The 13,033-nt window shown below is 40.0% G+C and overlaps 2 protein-coding genes across 2 annotated transcripts in view; both read right to left on the bottom strand.

Moving 5' to 3' along the window:
- Window positions 1-13,033, bottom strand: part of LACRT (lacritin) — a 618,678-nt gene that overhangs the window by 147,885 nt on the left and 457,760 nt on the right. The window lies entirely within an intron of this gene.
- TESPA1 (thymocyte expressed, positive selection associated 1) overlaps window positions 1-13,033 on the bottom strand; it is a 33,350-nt gene that overhangs the window by 18,816 nt on the left and 1,501 nt on the right. Inside the window, exons 2-3 of the mRNA XM_087441954.1 lie at window positions 4,585-4,792; window positions 3,610-3,652 (exon numbers count right to left, since the gene is read on the bottom strand). Coding sequence (XP_087298080.1) covers window positions 3,610-3,652; window positions 4,585-4,747 — 206 coding nt within the window. The 5' untranslated portion in view covers window positions 4,748-4,792. The remainder of the gene's footprint in view (window positions 1-3,609; window positions 3,653-4,584; window positions 4,793-13,033) is intronic.

Here is a 13,033-nt window from a genome sequence, read left to right as displayed (position 1 = left end):
CTCTAGCGATTCAGATGACTCTTAGGCTATTGGAGTATCACTTAATGAAATCTTTAATACTGGGAATGGGTTTACTAATTGAACATCTGTAGATCAAGTTGTGTTTAAATTTTACAAAATAAATCACTACATATGTAGACACCTTTTGTTGGTACCTTCCTGTTAACAGTGAAAAAATCAAGCATGTTTTCCAAAACCTGAATTTTTATGTCTTCATGAAAAAAACTGTACATCAAGGTACATTATAAAATGTGAAATGATACCCAAGCTAAGTAAGAATGGGTAACTCTAATAATACAACTAGAACTACAAATATATATTTTTCTTCCTAATAGGTAATTACATAAAAATATATACTTTAATGTAATACTACAAACATATAGTATATATACTATTACAAATATCAGTATTAATTAATATTTAGTATTACTACTAAAAACACTATGATAAGTAATATAGTCAACTACTGGACTACTGAGATTTACTATTGCATTTAATGCTTTGCTCTACAGTAATGCAAGTACTAAAGCCTTCTATTATTATAACTACTATCAAAACACACTACTATTCCACTACTACATAGAGACTCAGTGGAAATGCCTGTATATGTTCACCAAAAGAAATAATAATCATAAATCGTATGATAAATATACAATTTAATGTTATAGAACAATAAAAAATAATGACCTCTTGCTCATGAAAAACATAGATGAACATCATAAAGACAATGCTGACCAAAAGAAACAGATAAAAGAGTACACATTGTATGATTCTATTTATATAAAGTTAAAAAAGTCTATTATCTATGATGTTACGAGGGTATTGGTTCTTGGGAGAAGGGTAGTGAATGGAAGGGAACAGAAGGGGCTTCTGGATGTTGGTAATGTTCTGCTTCAGGTTTCATGGATGTATTTCTTTTGAGAAAATTCATTGTGCTATATATATTTAATACTCATTTATATTTCAGTAAATATTTTATACTTCAACACAATTTATATGACTGTTATTTTAACAGCTTTATTGAAGTATGACTGATTTGCAAAGAACTGCACATATTTAATGTGTGCAATTTAGTGAGTTTGGACATATGCAAATACCCATGATACCATCACCAATTAAGGTAATAGACATATCCAACGTCTCTCAGAGGCTCCTTGTTTTTGTTTTGTTTTTTTTTTTTTTGAAGTAAGAACACTTAACATGAGATCTACCCTCTTAAATTTTGAAGGGCACAATACTGCATTGTTAACTATACACACCATGTTATGCAGCAGATCTCTAAAACTTATTCATCCAGCATAACTGAAACTTACACCCATTGAGTTGTACTACAATTTATATTAAAAAGAAAAATGCTAGTGACATGTATGCTATACTTCAATACAATTTTCATTAAAAAATACCACTGATAAAATTCCTGGTTTGTCCAAAGCAAAACTTGTCACTATACATTAGATACAAGTTCTTGCCGGGTGTTCATCCTACATTTTTCTTCTCTAGTTGTGCCCTGGCAGGCATGTCCATATCCTCTGTATGAAGACCAGCCCAGACTGAGCCTTGGGCAGTAAGCTTTTCTATGTGTATGTGGAGTCTACTGCAGATGTATGGACATGGGGTGGATCTATTGATGCCTTCATCACTGAGCATGTTGATTTGAATCTTCACGGCCATCGCCAAGTCTCAGGCAAGTCATACGTTACTGCTTAGGACATAAAATCAATGACTAGAGACTAGATCTATAGCTGCTCCTCTCTCTCCACCTTTGTGTTCAAAGGTCCCTTAGCATCATTTCAAGTGTGAAATAGAAAAGCCAAGGTCTACTCCTCCTGTATACCCAATTCATAAACAAAGAGGAGAGTGGAAGATTGGATTGTGAGAATCATGTGGCTATTTTTAGCTTCTTCCAGCAATTTCCATAGGTCTTGCCTGCAGAGATTTAAGCTGAAATCCACACAGATGATTTTTGGGTTCTCAACTCTACCTCTGATGATTTACAAGCAACACATTCATGTCCTAGAAAATCCCCTGAGAGCTTAAAGGAGAGGCATAGTTTGTAAAGACATGCTTTGTCTAAACCTGTGGCCCTCCTTTATAAACCTCACCACTCACATATTACCACAGAGCATAAAGCTCTTATACGTATATCATACCATTTAAATCTCACAAGAAACTTTGGACACTTGACTATTCTGGTTCTTCACTTCGTAGGTGAGGAGTCTAAGATAGAAAGAATTTCAGTTGTTTGCTTACAATTAGTTATACAGATAGTTAGCACAAGAATTAGGCTCAAATCTTGGAGCCTTTCCATTCACCAGACTACCTTCCCCTCATGAGTTTTGGTTCAGGGTTTATCTCTATAGAATATGGGTGGGGAAAGGTGATTTCTGGAGTTTACAGTCTTGTATTTCTGTGAATTTATTCTTTTCACCTAGTATATTTGAAGTCAAGGGGTATATTTTAAACTATTTGGCACCCCTCTAGGCCATTTAGACAATCAGACAGTTAGCAAATACACAGTCAATAATTATTGATGTGAATTGATAAGACTCAAGAGTAGTTATTGAGGTAAAGACATTAACTGAGCCAACTGGTTCTCCTGTACATATCAGGTGAAGCATTTTAAATCCTAGGACAGTTCTCACACACCCAAACGTGCAAACGTTCCTCTTACCACCATCCCTTTGCTTCCTTGTACTTTGATTACCTTAATTGACTTTGAAGTCAATGAACTGTGAATCAGATGAGGACAATAAGGACAACATGTCTCGTAAACAACAAAAACACAAAACAAACCCTTCCAGGGCAGAAATAAACGACCTTGGCTTATTCAATGCTATTTATTTCCTACCAATTAAGAAAGGATGGGTTTATATATATGTTAATAGATGAGTTTAGATTAAAAGCTATATATAGCTTGAAACATTCCTGGAGGGGAAATAAGGAGCAGGCAGGAGTTATAAATTCTGAGAATTCGTTATCACACAAATGATCAAGTTTAAATAGGTCACAGAAGCTTTCCCTCTGTGTCTGGGTAGACTGAGGCTAAAATGGTACAGGCTGATGGGGTGTGGGGTCTCATATTTTAAAGTGTTTCTGCGGAAAGAGATCCTGCATTTTTGCCTTGAAGTACCTGCTCCACTTGTTCGCTATTTAAATGCCTGGGGTAAGCCCTTAGTCCCTCTTCCTGGGTTCTGCAGTAGAAATGGGCAACATAGTGATGAATTACTCTGATCATAAGAACAATTAGGTTTATAACTCCTCTTTTGTTACATAATGTAAGACTCCAGTCTGAAGGGAAAGGCAATGGAGGGGGATATGGCACTTAGCCCAGCCATTCCCCTTAGCTGCAGGTTTCCATCCTTCTTGGCTTTAGACAAGATCAGCCTATTTATTTCCAGACCTTTTTCCTAACTCAGTCCCCACTTGCAGTTGATTCACAGCTCCAATCCCCAAACTCACCCAAGCCTTTACAATCCCACCCCCATTGCAACCTCACTTCTAACCCTGAGACCAATTCAAATCCATTTCCCAGTCTCTGAGTTCCCAGGAGTCAGTGTTACATACCCAACCATCAACCACATTCAATCTCGTTGCCTCTCCAGCACTCACCCACAGTCCTGCAGCCAGTCCTCAATCTTATTGACTGGATTCCCTAGAAAAGTCAGACGTGAGAACACTGAGAACTGAAGGAAGTCAGACTTCCTCCTGCAACCCACTCCGCTGCACAAGTTTATTCTTATGGAAGCCACGTCATGAATCTTTTTCCTCTCCCACAAAACTTTTCTTTACGATATAGAAGAAAACATCCATGTATTAAAATGGTGGATGTTTCTTCTCTCTCTGCCTCTCTGCCCCCTTCCTCCCAGGAACCTGGAAAATGCCTAGGATGTCAGGCCCACTGCTCTCTTTTCCCCAAGGTTTGGGAAGAGGGGTGGATCTTTCTACTTAAAAAAAAAAAAAAAAGAAGAAAAAGAAAAAAAAGCACAATCTTGTATGTCTGCTTTTTGTTTTCCACCAAACGAGCAAGGATGGGTTTATTTATATAACAATTTTTTTTTTACTCTTGTGTCTATAGTCTCACTCGAACCTCAAAGAAGCTCTGAGAGGCATTTAGAAAAGATACTACTATTACTTCAGGTGTTTCTACTTCAATTAGACAAATATGTCTTAGAGAGGTGAGTGACTTGCCAAAGGTCACACAGCTCGTTAGTGACAGAGTTGCGGCCAGAGTCCAGGCATCCAGATGGAGTGTAACCTTGTTACACAGACAAAATGGAAATATCCCAAAGCACTCATGGAGAAACCTGGCCTCAAGTCCTTACAGACAGCTTCTCAGGATGATGCAAAAATGTGCCTCTTTTTTTCCCCCTAATCTTACGCCTGTCTCTTTCTCACATAAGTCATATCTTGCGTTACTTTACCCTTCTTCCCTTAAACTCATTTAAACCAGTTGAAATGAGCCTCCTTGAAGGCCTAGCCGAACCAAGGGACCCACTGCCCGCTCTGCAGACCTGTGCCTGCTGCCACCTGTGTCTGATACCACAGACAATGTGGAAGTCAGTTTGATGTCCAACTACTTCTTACCTTCCTGGAAAACATCGTCCAGGCAGGAAGGCTCGGGATCTGGGACATCCTGCAGGGCGGCTGCAGCTTCCTCTTCCAGGATCTGGGTCTGCCAGTGACGGCTCTGACGGAGCCAGGCCCGCCGCTTCTCCCAGGAAGTGGGGCTCAGCACAGAGCCCTCCATGGCCCTGGCTCAGACTTCAGGGCCTCCCGCCACACTGATGCTGTCCTGAGAGTTGAAATACAGTGACACCCTCTCATCCTCCGTTCAGAAACCACCGCTCCCAGGGTTGTCCCCCACACCTTCCCGGCTCTGCAAAAAAGGAGCATGACCCTTCTGCCCATTCAGGAGGAGGGATGAGATGTCTAGTTTTTCTTCCATCTTCCAGAAAAATGAATGCTCTGAAAAATCTAAATACCGGGGCATGTCTTTCAAATCAGTAAGTCTGGAAACTTCAAACAGCGTATAATTTAAGGGACATTGAGAAAGCTCTTCTGACTTAAAAAATTGCTACTTCTCATGATAGCCAAAATGCTGTATTAGAAAACATTTTTCTTTATTCTTTAAGGATTTTGTCCTTCAGAATCTTGTGTTGAAATTAAATTATCTTTAAATTTGCAATTTCTAAAATTTACTTTATTTGATCCTCATAAGGGTATATGAACTCTCAGATCTCAAAGGTTAAACAGATTTTTTACGGTCCCACACCCAGCATATCACTCCAACTGCAGTCATTCTAGGTTTGTTTTGTTTTGTTTCCTCTTTTAGAGATTAGGGGTCCACATAAGATTTCTCTTGGAGGAAAAAAAGTCCCACAATAGAAACAACAAGGAGACATTGCCTTAAGCAATTAGCACCCACCGCCTTCAGGATCATCACTCTAATTTGTCAACTTGGGTTTCTCCATAGCCATGAGTTAATTCCCCAGTTCATCAATGCATTTACATTTCATTTAACACTGCCTAATCAACTCCTATGTATACTTCCAAAAGATACATTCAGATGAGAGGAAAAAGAGCGGAAGAATCATTCGATTGTCCAAATAGAGCTTAAAAAGAAAGGCACATGTGTGTGGTGATGGGTTGTAATTAGTATTTGGATGGTGAACATGATGTAATCTATGCAGAAATAGAAGTATAATGATGTACAGCTGAAATTTATACAATGATATAAACCAATGTTACCGCAATAAAAAAAAAAAAGACTTGAGGCTAACGAGCATTCATTAACTTAGACTCTGTCTGCCTGCCTCCTCCCCACCTGCCACGCTCACACCCACTACAGTGAACAAGCAGAAGTGGGACCATTGCTCTTCACTGTCTTATCCCTCTGTCCCCCGGAGCTGCCATGAACGGCTTCATCTTCATAGCTACACTTTGACTGTCGGAGAAAGGGAAAATAAAAAGAAAAAGAATAAGAAGAGTGCCAGTTTCCAGCGACTTCTGTTCTTCAAACCCTTAAAAACAAAATCATTAGTGAGGCATTCAACAATTTAGGCACTAAAATAGCTATTTTCGAAAAGAACAGCCTGAACATAAAATGCATTCCTAGGGCAATAAACTTGTTTTGGATGCCTCTGCTTGCGACAGACAAAACATATCCAGAGAAAAATAACACATAATTACTATTGTCTGATCTAAATTCTTTCACTTCAGGTCTGGCCTAGGACATATTTTTCTCCAAGGAGAGACAGCAATTGGCACTAGGAAAGTTTGTTAACCCGACACTTGGCTCCTTGTCCACTGCCTGTGCCTTTTAGGGGAAATTAAATGACTGAATTAAGCTTGTGACATGGGGAAGCCACAAAGAGCGGTAGCAGAGATAACTTGTCCTTTGGTCAGAGCTGTTGTGAGGTGATAAAAAGGGGATGAAACTGCCCCTAGAAAGAGTTTAGGATAGGGTCAAGAAAGCCTTGATCAGAGTTTTTTTTACCTAGTCCTGCACTTCCAAAATATTGAATAGGTTGGTGTCAGCCGAGAGAAGAAAACGTCCAAGGCTGATTTGCCTGTTGTCTTTAATTCCCAGAGCAAATGGAACTCACCTAAATCAAAAGAACTCTTCAGCTCACAAGAAGAAGTTTTTGGTGATTAGGGGAATTTAAAAGGAAGGCAGGAAGGCAGAAGGGCAGGAAGAAAGGAAAGAAAGAAGGCAGGCAGGAAGGAAGGACGGAGGAAGGAAGGAATGTCTGACTCCCACACTTTACTCTGCCACTTACTAAGGGTGTAACCTTGGAAAATTCAGTCCCTTTCTCTGGTCTCAGTTTCTCAACAAAGGCATTACAGCCCTAACACTTCAAGTACTATGAATTTCCGTATGTGCCATTTCAGCTAAACTCCCAACATGCCTAGCACAGTGCCAGAATCTCACTAACAGAGATGGTAGATGGAGGCCTCTACTTGGGTTTCAACATCCTCTGTGATAGGAATCTATTCTACATTCCTCCTACAGGGCTAAGTTCCCCTCTTCCCCCTGAATGTGATTCTCTCCTTTTTAACCCTAGGCTTTTCTCATGTTCCTTCTCCCTCCCTCTCCCTATCCCTCAGCCTTCCACATACTCACCCTGCAAGCCTAGCTCTTAACCAACTTTCTGCATGTAGCCAGGCCTGGCTTCTTCAGCCTACAGTAGTCACCGTCACTGAGTACCTTCTCTGCTTGATTTTCTTCTTTGTTGTTCTTATCACTAACATACTTTATATTTTGTTAATCTAATTTATTGTTTACTTTTCTGATTAGTAAATAGCCTCCATTAGAACAGAGATTTTTGTCTGGGTTGTTCATTGCTGTGTCCTTAATGCCTAAAACAGAACCTAACACATTGTAGTTGCTTAATAAATACTTATTCTCTAAATGAATGAATACTGAGTAGGCGACTATTCCCCATGGGAGCCCAGGGCCTTACAGAGTCATCACAGACACATGTAGGGAGATCAGCTTCAAAACTATAACAATAAGCTTATAACTGTGTTTACTAAGCATGTAAAAATGTTTTGGGCTAGAAGTTGGAGAAAAGAGATGAATTTGAGGGTTATTCTGTGACTTGTTTCTACTCTAGGAGTTCCTATAATTGTGAACAGAAGTTGTATTTTCTTAACTATTCCTATTTGCTGTTCTGTCCTATGCACAAAAGTTTTACTTAATGTAAATACCTAAAGGAAAATGCCTATGGAAACAGAATCCTCAATACTTAAGAGTTCAAAAGAAAGGGTTACAAATAAATGGCTATTATAGTTATGACGATAAAAAGGCTAGACAAGTTAAGGGCTCTACTGCCTACTGAAAATGACAGTCATTTTCTGAGCAATTTGGGTGAGAATGGAATAATTTCTTCACCTCAAAAAGCAACAATGTTCTCAAGTTTGAAGTAAAAGATGCAAGGCATATCTAAGCTAATCTTCTCAATGGTCACAAACTGGACATGGGACCAGAGAACTGAGTAAGTTAATTTTCCCTAGTCTCTGCCACACTGGGCTGTAGAGACCTGTTCATGGGGCGTTATGTGGGAACATGATAAGTACAGCAATATTGCGAGGCAGGGAGAAACAGAATTGTCTGTTTAGTGGTAAGAGAAGGAAGCTGTGCTGCTGGGAGATAAGAAACTGGGTATTCTTTGTAAAAATTTGGAGGAAGTGGCAATTGATTATCAGATAAAAACATCAGCAGTGAGAGTGTTAGAAAGAATTGAAGGATGGGTGCACACTGCTGCCAAGATGGCACCTTTGAAGACCCGGGCCTCTTGTAATAGAGAGAAGGGCATAGAGATATTTCCTCTAAACAAGTCATACTAAAAATACACCTCTATGTACAATGGAGTCTGTGCAGGGAAAAGAGCACTGACGAGGAGTCAGGAGACCTGGGGATTCTTCCAACCGTTTTGTCCAATTAATTGACTTCTGGCAAACCAATTAGGTTTTCTATTTGGGCATCAGTTTTATCCTCTAGAAAATGAATTGGTGGAACTTAATGTTGTATAAGTTTGCCTCCAATGCCAATGTTTATAAATTTATTCTAGTTGAGTTTGAAATATTTGTAGGAGTAATAACTGTAAAAATGCATTTGTGTGGTTTTCCCCGTAAGAAATAGGAAATGGTCCAGTGGCTTTGGCTTCTGAAATTACTTCCCATTTAGCAAATTCCCCTTCAAATTAACACTGACTTATGGAGTTCCTGGACTTCCAGCTTTCACTGACCCAGGGAAGTGGTGAGCCTGATGGGGGAGGCTGAGAAGGAGCCCAAATGAGAATGATTCAGTCAGGTGTTGCTCGCTGACCTCCAGCACTTCTTGAACTTTTCTGCTTCCTTATTTAGCTTATGCAGGTTCATCCACCTTCTTCTCTACCCAAAGAAATTCTATCTACTCTTTCTATCTACGCCTACTCAAGTTACCTCCTTTTTCTTACCCACCTCAAGCAACTAGCACACATCCCTATACCATATTCAACAAGAGATAAGTGGCTACCTTTCTTATTCTTATCCACTAATCCTTGTAACCTGCCCCCTAAATCCTATCTCAGGGCAAGCACAGTACCTTGCAACAGAAGGGGCTCAGCAAATGCTGTACCTGCAGAGGAGCAAGAACCATACTGATGATGAAAAATTATCCTCACCTAGTGTACGTCATGGGCCAGGTGCTCCTGACTTTCCACATAGTCTCAAATCCTAATGTATACATTTTTTATATAGTGAAGAGGAAAAAGGCTTGGGGCATGGTCATGCCAATCTTTTGTTGATATAACACAGTGGTCACACAAGTCTGACTGAATTTATAAGGATTAAACTATCAAATTCTCCTATTAAAAAAAAATATTTTCCAGAGTTTTCCATCCTAAGTTCTCATTCCTTGGTCAAAAGTTCCTTCTGGAATCTGACTACTACCTCTCTTGATGCTGGTTTATATTATAATATTGTATTTAATCTATCTTCTATGAGGATGGAAGTCTGAGGCCTGCTGATGTCTTTTCTCTGATGTTCCCACTAACCACCCCCACCCCCAAAACACCAAAAAACTGCACGCTGGTTCTATTGCTACTTGCCTGGATCACCCCAAAGCCTCATTTTCCCCCTCTGCTATCATTTCCATCTCTTTGTCTTTTCCTCTTCCCTCTCCCTACATTTCTTTAGAAGTTCATTCCCCAAATATTTCTCCACAGTCTGTCAAGTGTTCTGGAATCTGCTACAACCAAGTAGAGTAGGAGAGAATTCTCTTTGTTCTGAGGATGTTATAGTTAGAAGCAGAAATTGCAGCAGACAAGATTGAAATTGACAAGAGAAATCACCTCTAGAGGTTGAAGATAAGGGAGTTATTTAAGAGCTTTGAAATGAACATCTTCAAACAAAAATCATTATTAGCAGCAGTAACTTTAGTAGCAGAGAAAACCTCTAAGGGTATGTTATTATTACTATGCTGAGAACATCACATACTTGCAGTCTCTGTTTTCTAAGGGGTGTGGTCAGAGATTCACTATATATTAACATGGGCAAGTCAAAGCAATAGCGGCTCATAACAACCGACAGGTGTAGAGTACCTATGTTTATCCATAAAACCTTCTCACAAACCCCTTCACTTAATCCTAACAATCACCTGTGAGCTGATTATTGTCCTCTGAGCTCAGAGAGAGATGTGACCTGTCCAAGGTCACATATTTAGGATCTTGGTGATGAGATTTAAACTCAGGTCAGTCTGACTCTAGTTGTATGGTCTTTCCGCTAATAATAGAATAAGAAAATAACCTAAGATCACATCCAGGTGTCAGCAGTAAAGGTAGTCTGAATAAAGGAAAGGAGAAAACATTTCAGTAAATTCTCCATTCACATGTAAACTCTTCATTTTACAGTCTAGTATAGAAGAGGTCTCATAAACCAAAAGTAATTTTTACTTGGCTTTGTGACAATCTCAGTGGAGGAAGTGTTGCTTTGTGTGGTTATTAGTGTAGTTTACCTTCTTGACTCTACTCAGATGGTTATGAAGCAGTTTTGCCTTCCTAAGGCTCACAGAGCGGGTTAGTGGTAAGGGCCCAACTAGGTTGAGAGGAGAAAGTCTGCTGGAATTTCACCTTACTTTCAGATTGCTGTGACATTCAGAACATTTACCAATGGGGATGGAGCAGCATAGACCAATCAGAGTTGGTACCAGTCACAGCCGTGTGGCCGGGTCCTAAAAGTGTGTGGCTGGTGTGGCAGTGAGTTTTCGGTGTCAGTCTGGGGAATCTTGTGGGAAGGGCTGGGATAGCTGGGTTGTCATGGGCACTCAGAAAACTTGGAACAATGGATATTTATCATAATTTGGTATGGACATATTTTAATATTTTAACAACCAGTATGGGCCTACCAATTTGTACCTGCCAAATATCAGCTCTGCTTACAGACATCTCACCATGGAGATATTTTTAAGGAGTCCCGTAAGGGTGGTCAAAGTTTGAGAAGAAAAACTGTAGAAAGAGCCTGGACCTTGGAATCAGAGTCAGCCTTGTTTGAAATTCCAGTTCTTTCTACTTACTGTAAGTATATCCTTGGTAAAATTACTTATCCCCTCTAGACCTAGGTTTCATCACATGTAAAACAGATAACATATCAAACTTGTTGGCTTATTGGGGGTTAAAATCAGATAATGTATATTAAGTCCTTGATATACAAAGAAGGTGCTTAATAAATGATAGCTATTATTATTATTAATCTTCCCTCAGTCTAAACCATTTACTAAAGTTGGAACATTTTTAGGAATAAGGAAAGAAGGAAGAAAAGGAGTAAGCAACAGGGTACTGTGGTGTGTGTGTAAAATCCAGGTGGTGAAAGAAGGACGTTGCTGTTAAGCAGAGATGAAAAATAAGCAACAAATAGGTCCTGTGTTCTGACTTAAAGCCCAGAGGAATCAGAGAGATCATCTAGTCCTGGTCACTCATTTTGCAGTTGAGGAAACAGAAAGAGAGAGAGACAGAGAGACAGACATAGAGACAGAGGGAAGCTTATGTGAGGTCACACAGAACGTTATGGTTATAAACAAGACTCAGACTCACAAGTCCTGAGCCCAGGTGTATGCTTTCTTCCTCGTATCACAGCCTTCCTCCCCCACTTTTGGTTTCCAAGATTCCGCCCCAGGGTTTTTCTTGAACTCTCTGGGCCTCCTCCCAGGGATGTGTTTCAGACAGACCTCTCCTTGTTTCTGTCTGTATTGCACCTCCACCCCAAGCAGTGCCTGTGAATTGGGACTGAGAGTGAGAACAAGCGTGGGAGGAGAGAAAAAGGAAATGGAGTTTCCATGATGGGGCCCATAAGACCTTCTGCATCTTATCCGCATTCACAGCTGAGGCACACATCACCACTGTTGCAAAGGGCTGTGGGAAATCCCAGGACAGCCAACATTTCTCTGTTTGTAGAAGAGAAACTCCATCTCAAGCCAGGTTGACCGGGCCCCAATCTACACACTCCGACCTGCGACATGCGCTCACATTCCTTCATAGATAGGAAATATCTTCCTAATTTCTAACCCTCTTCCATGTCACTGCAGTTTGGAAGGTCATCAGAACAAAAATTAACCTGAGTATAGCATTTTAGCATTCTGAGATTTCTGTGGTCTAAGAGAGAAGTTCCATCTATTTGAAGGAAAAAGGAGGATGTTATTTGACAAATAATACCAAGAAAAATGCCAAGTCGTCAAGATAACTCTTTCCTTCCCTTTTCACCCTCTTCTTCCTACAAACAAGTTTAGCTGAACAAATACTGAAAGAATACCATCTAAGACCTCTTTTTTTCTCCTTCCCTTTATTCCTTACATCCACCTCCACGATGTGGATGAGTTTTTTGGAAGGCTTGTAAACTGCTACAGGAAATATTCAAGTTGTACATTTGGAGAAAAGTAATCCTGTGCTCTCAGTGTGGGGAGACACAAAATTTTATCATGTGGATGGGCTATAAAAACATCAAAAATAAGGAACATCAGTTCGTTTGGACTGGTTTACAGATAGTTCAGCTGAGAGATAAAGGGGGAAAATGAGCAGATTTCTCGATTGAATTAGTTCTGTGAATTCATATCTTTAATTCTTCAGTTCTATTTCCTTGGTAACGAAGCTCTCTCCCTCAGGTACTCATTTGCATTCTTTCCTCCTTTTCTTTCACAATAGCTATACACTCTCTTCTCCTCAAAATCTGTGTTTAAGCCTTCCTGCATCAGGCCTGGGTGTGGGCAGAGCACAGAGCAAAGTGGGTACTGGAATGCCTGCTTTGGTCTTGTCCTTTAGGTGGAAACCGAACAGTTGGCAGTTATCAAGTGGAAATAAATATCTGGTCCCTTTCCCTTACTGTAGCCCAGAGTGAACCTTGTGAGTCATGATCTGAGCTGGGACCACACTTCCTCTCCATTCTTTATTAGAATACGAGTCATAAACCTTGAACTGAAAATGACTGTGTTGGGTCTCTATGGCCACTACATAATGCTCAATCACAGGATTCCATCTAACTTTCAGAGGACCAAAGGAGT

The sequence above is a fragment of the Ceratotherium simum genome, chromosome 17 (genome assembly GCF_057802395.1).
Source record: "Ceratotherium simum simum isolate JZ-2026a chromosome 17, ASM5780239v1, whole genome shotgun sequence".
Classification (NCBI taxonomy): domain Eukaryota; kingdom Metazoa; phylum Chordata; class Mammalia; order Perissodactyla; family Rhinocerotidae; genus Ceratotherium; species Ceratotherium simum.
The sequence above is the reverse complement of the archived record's forward strand: the minus strand, read 5'-3'. Positions and strand labels throughout refer to the sequence as shown.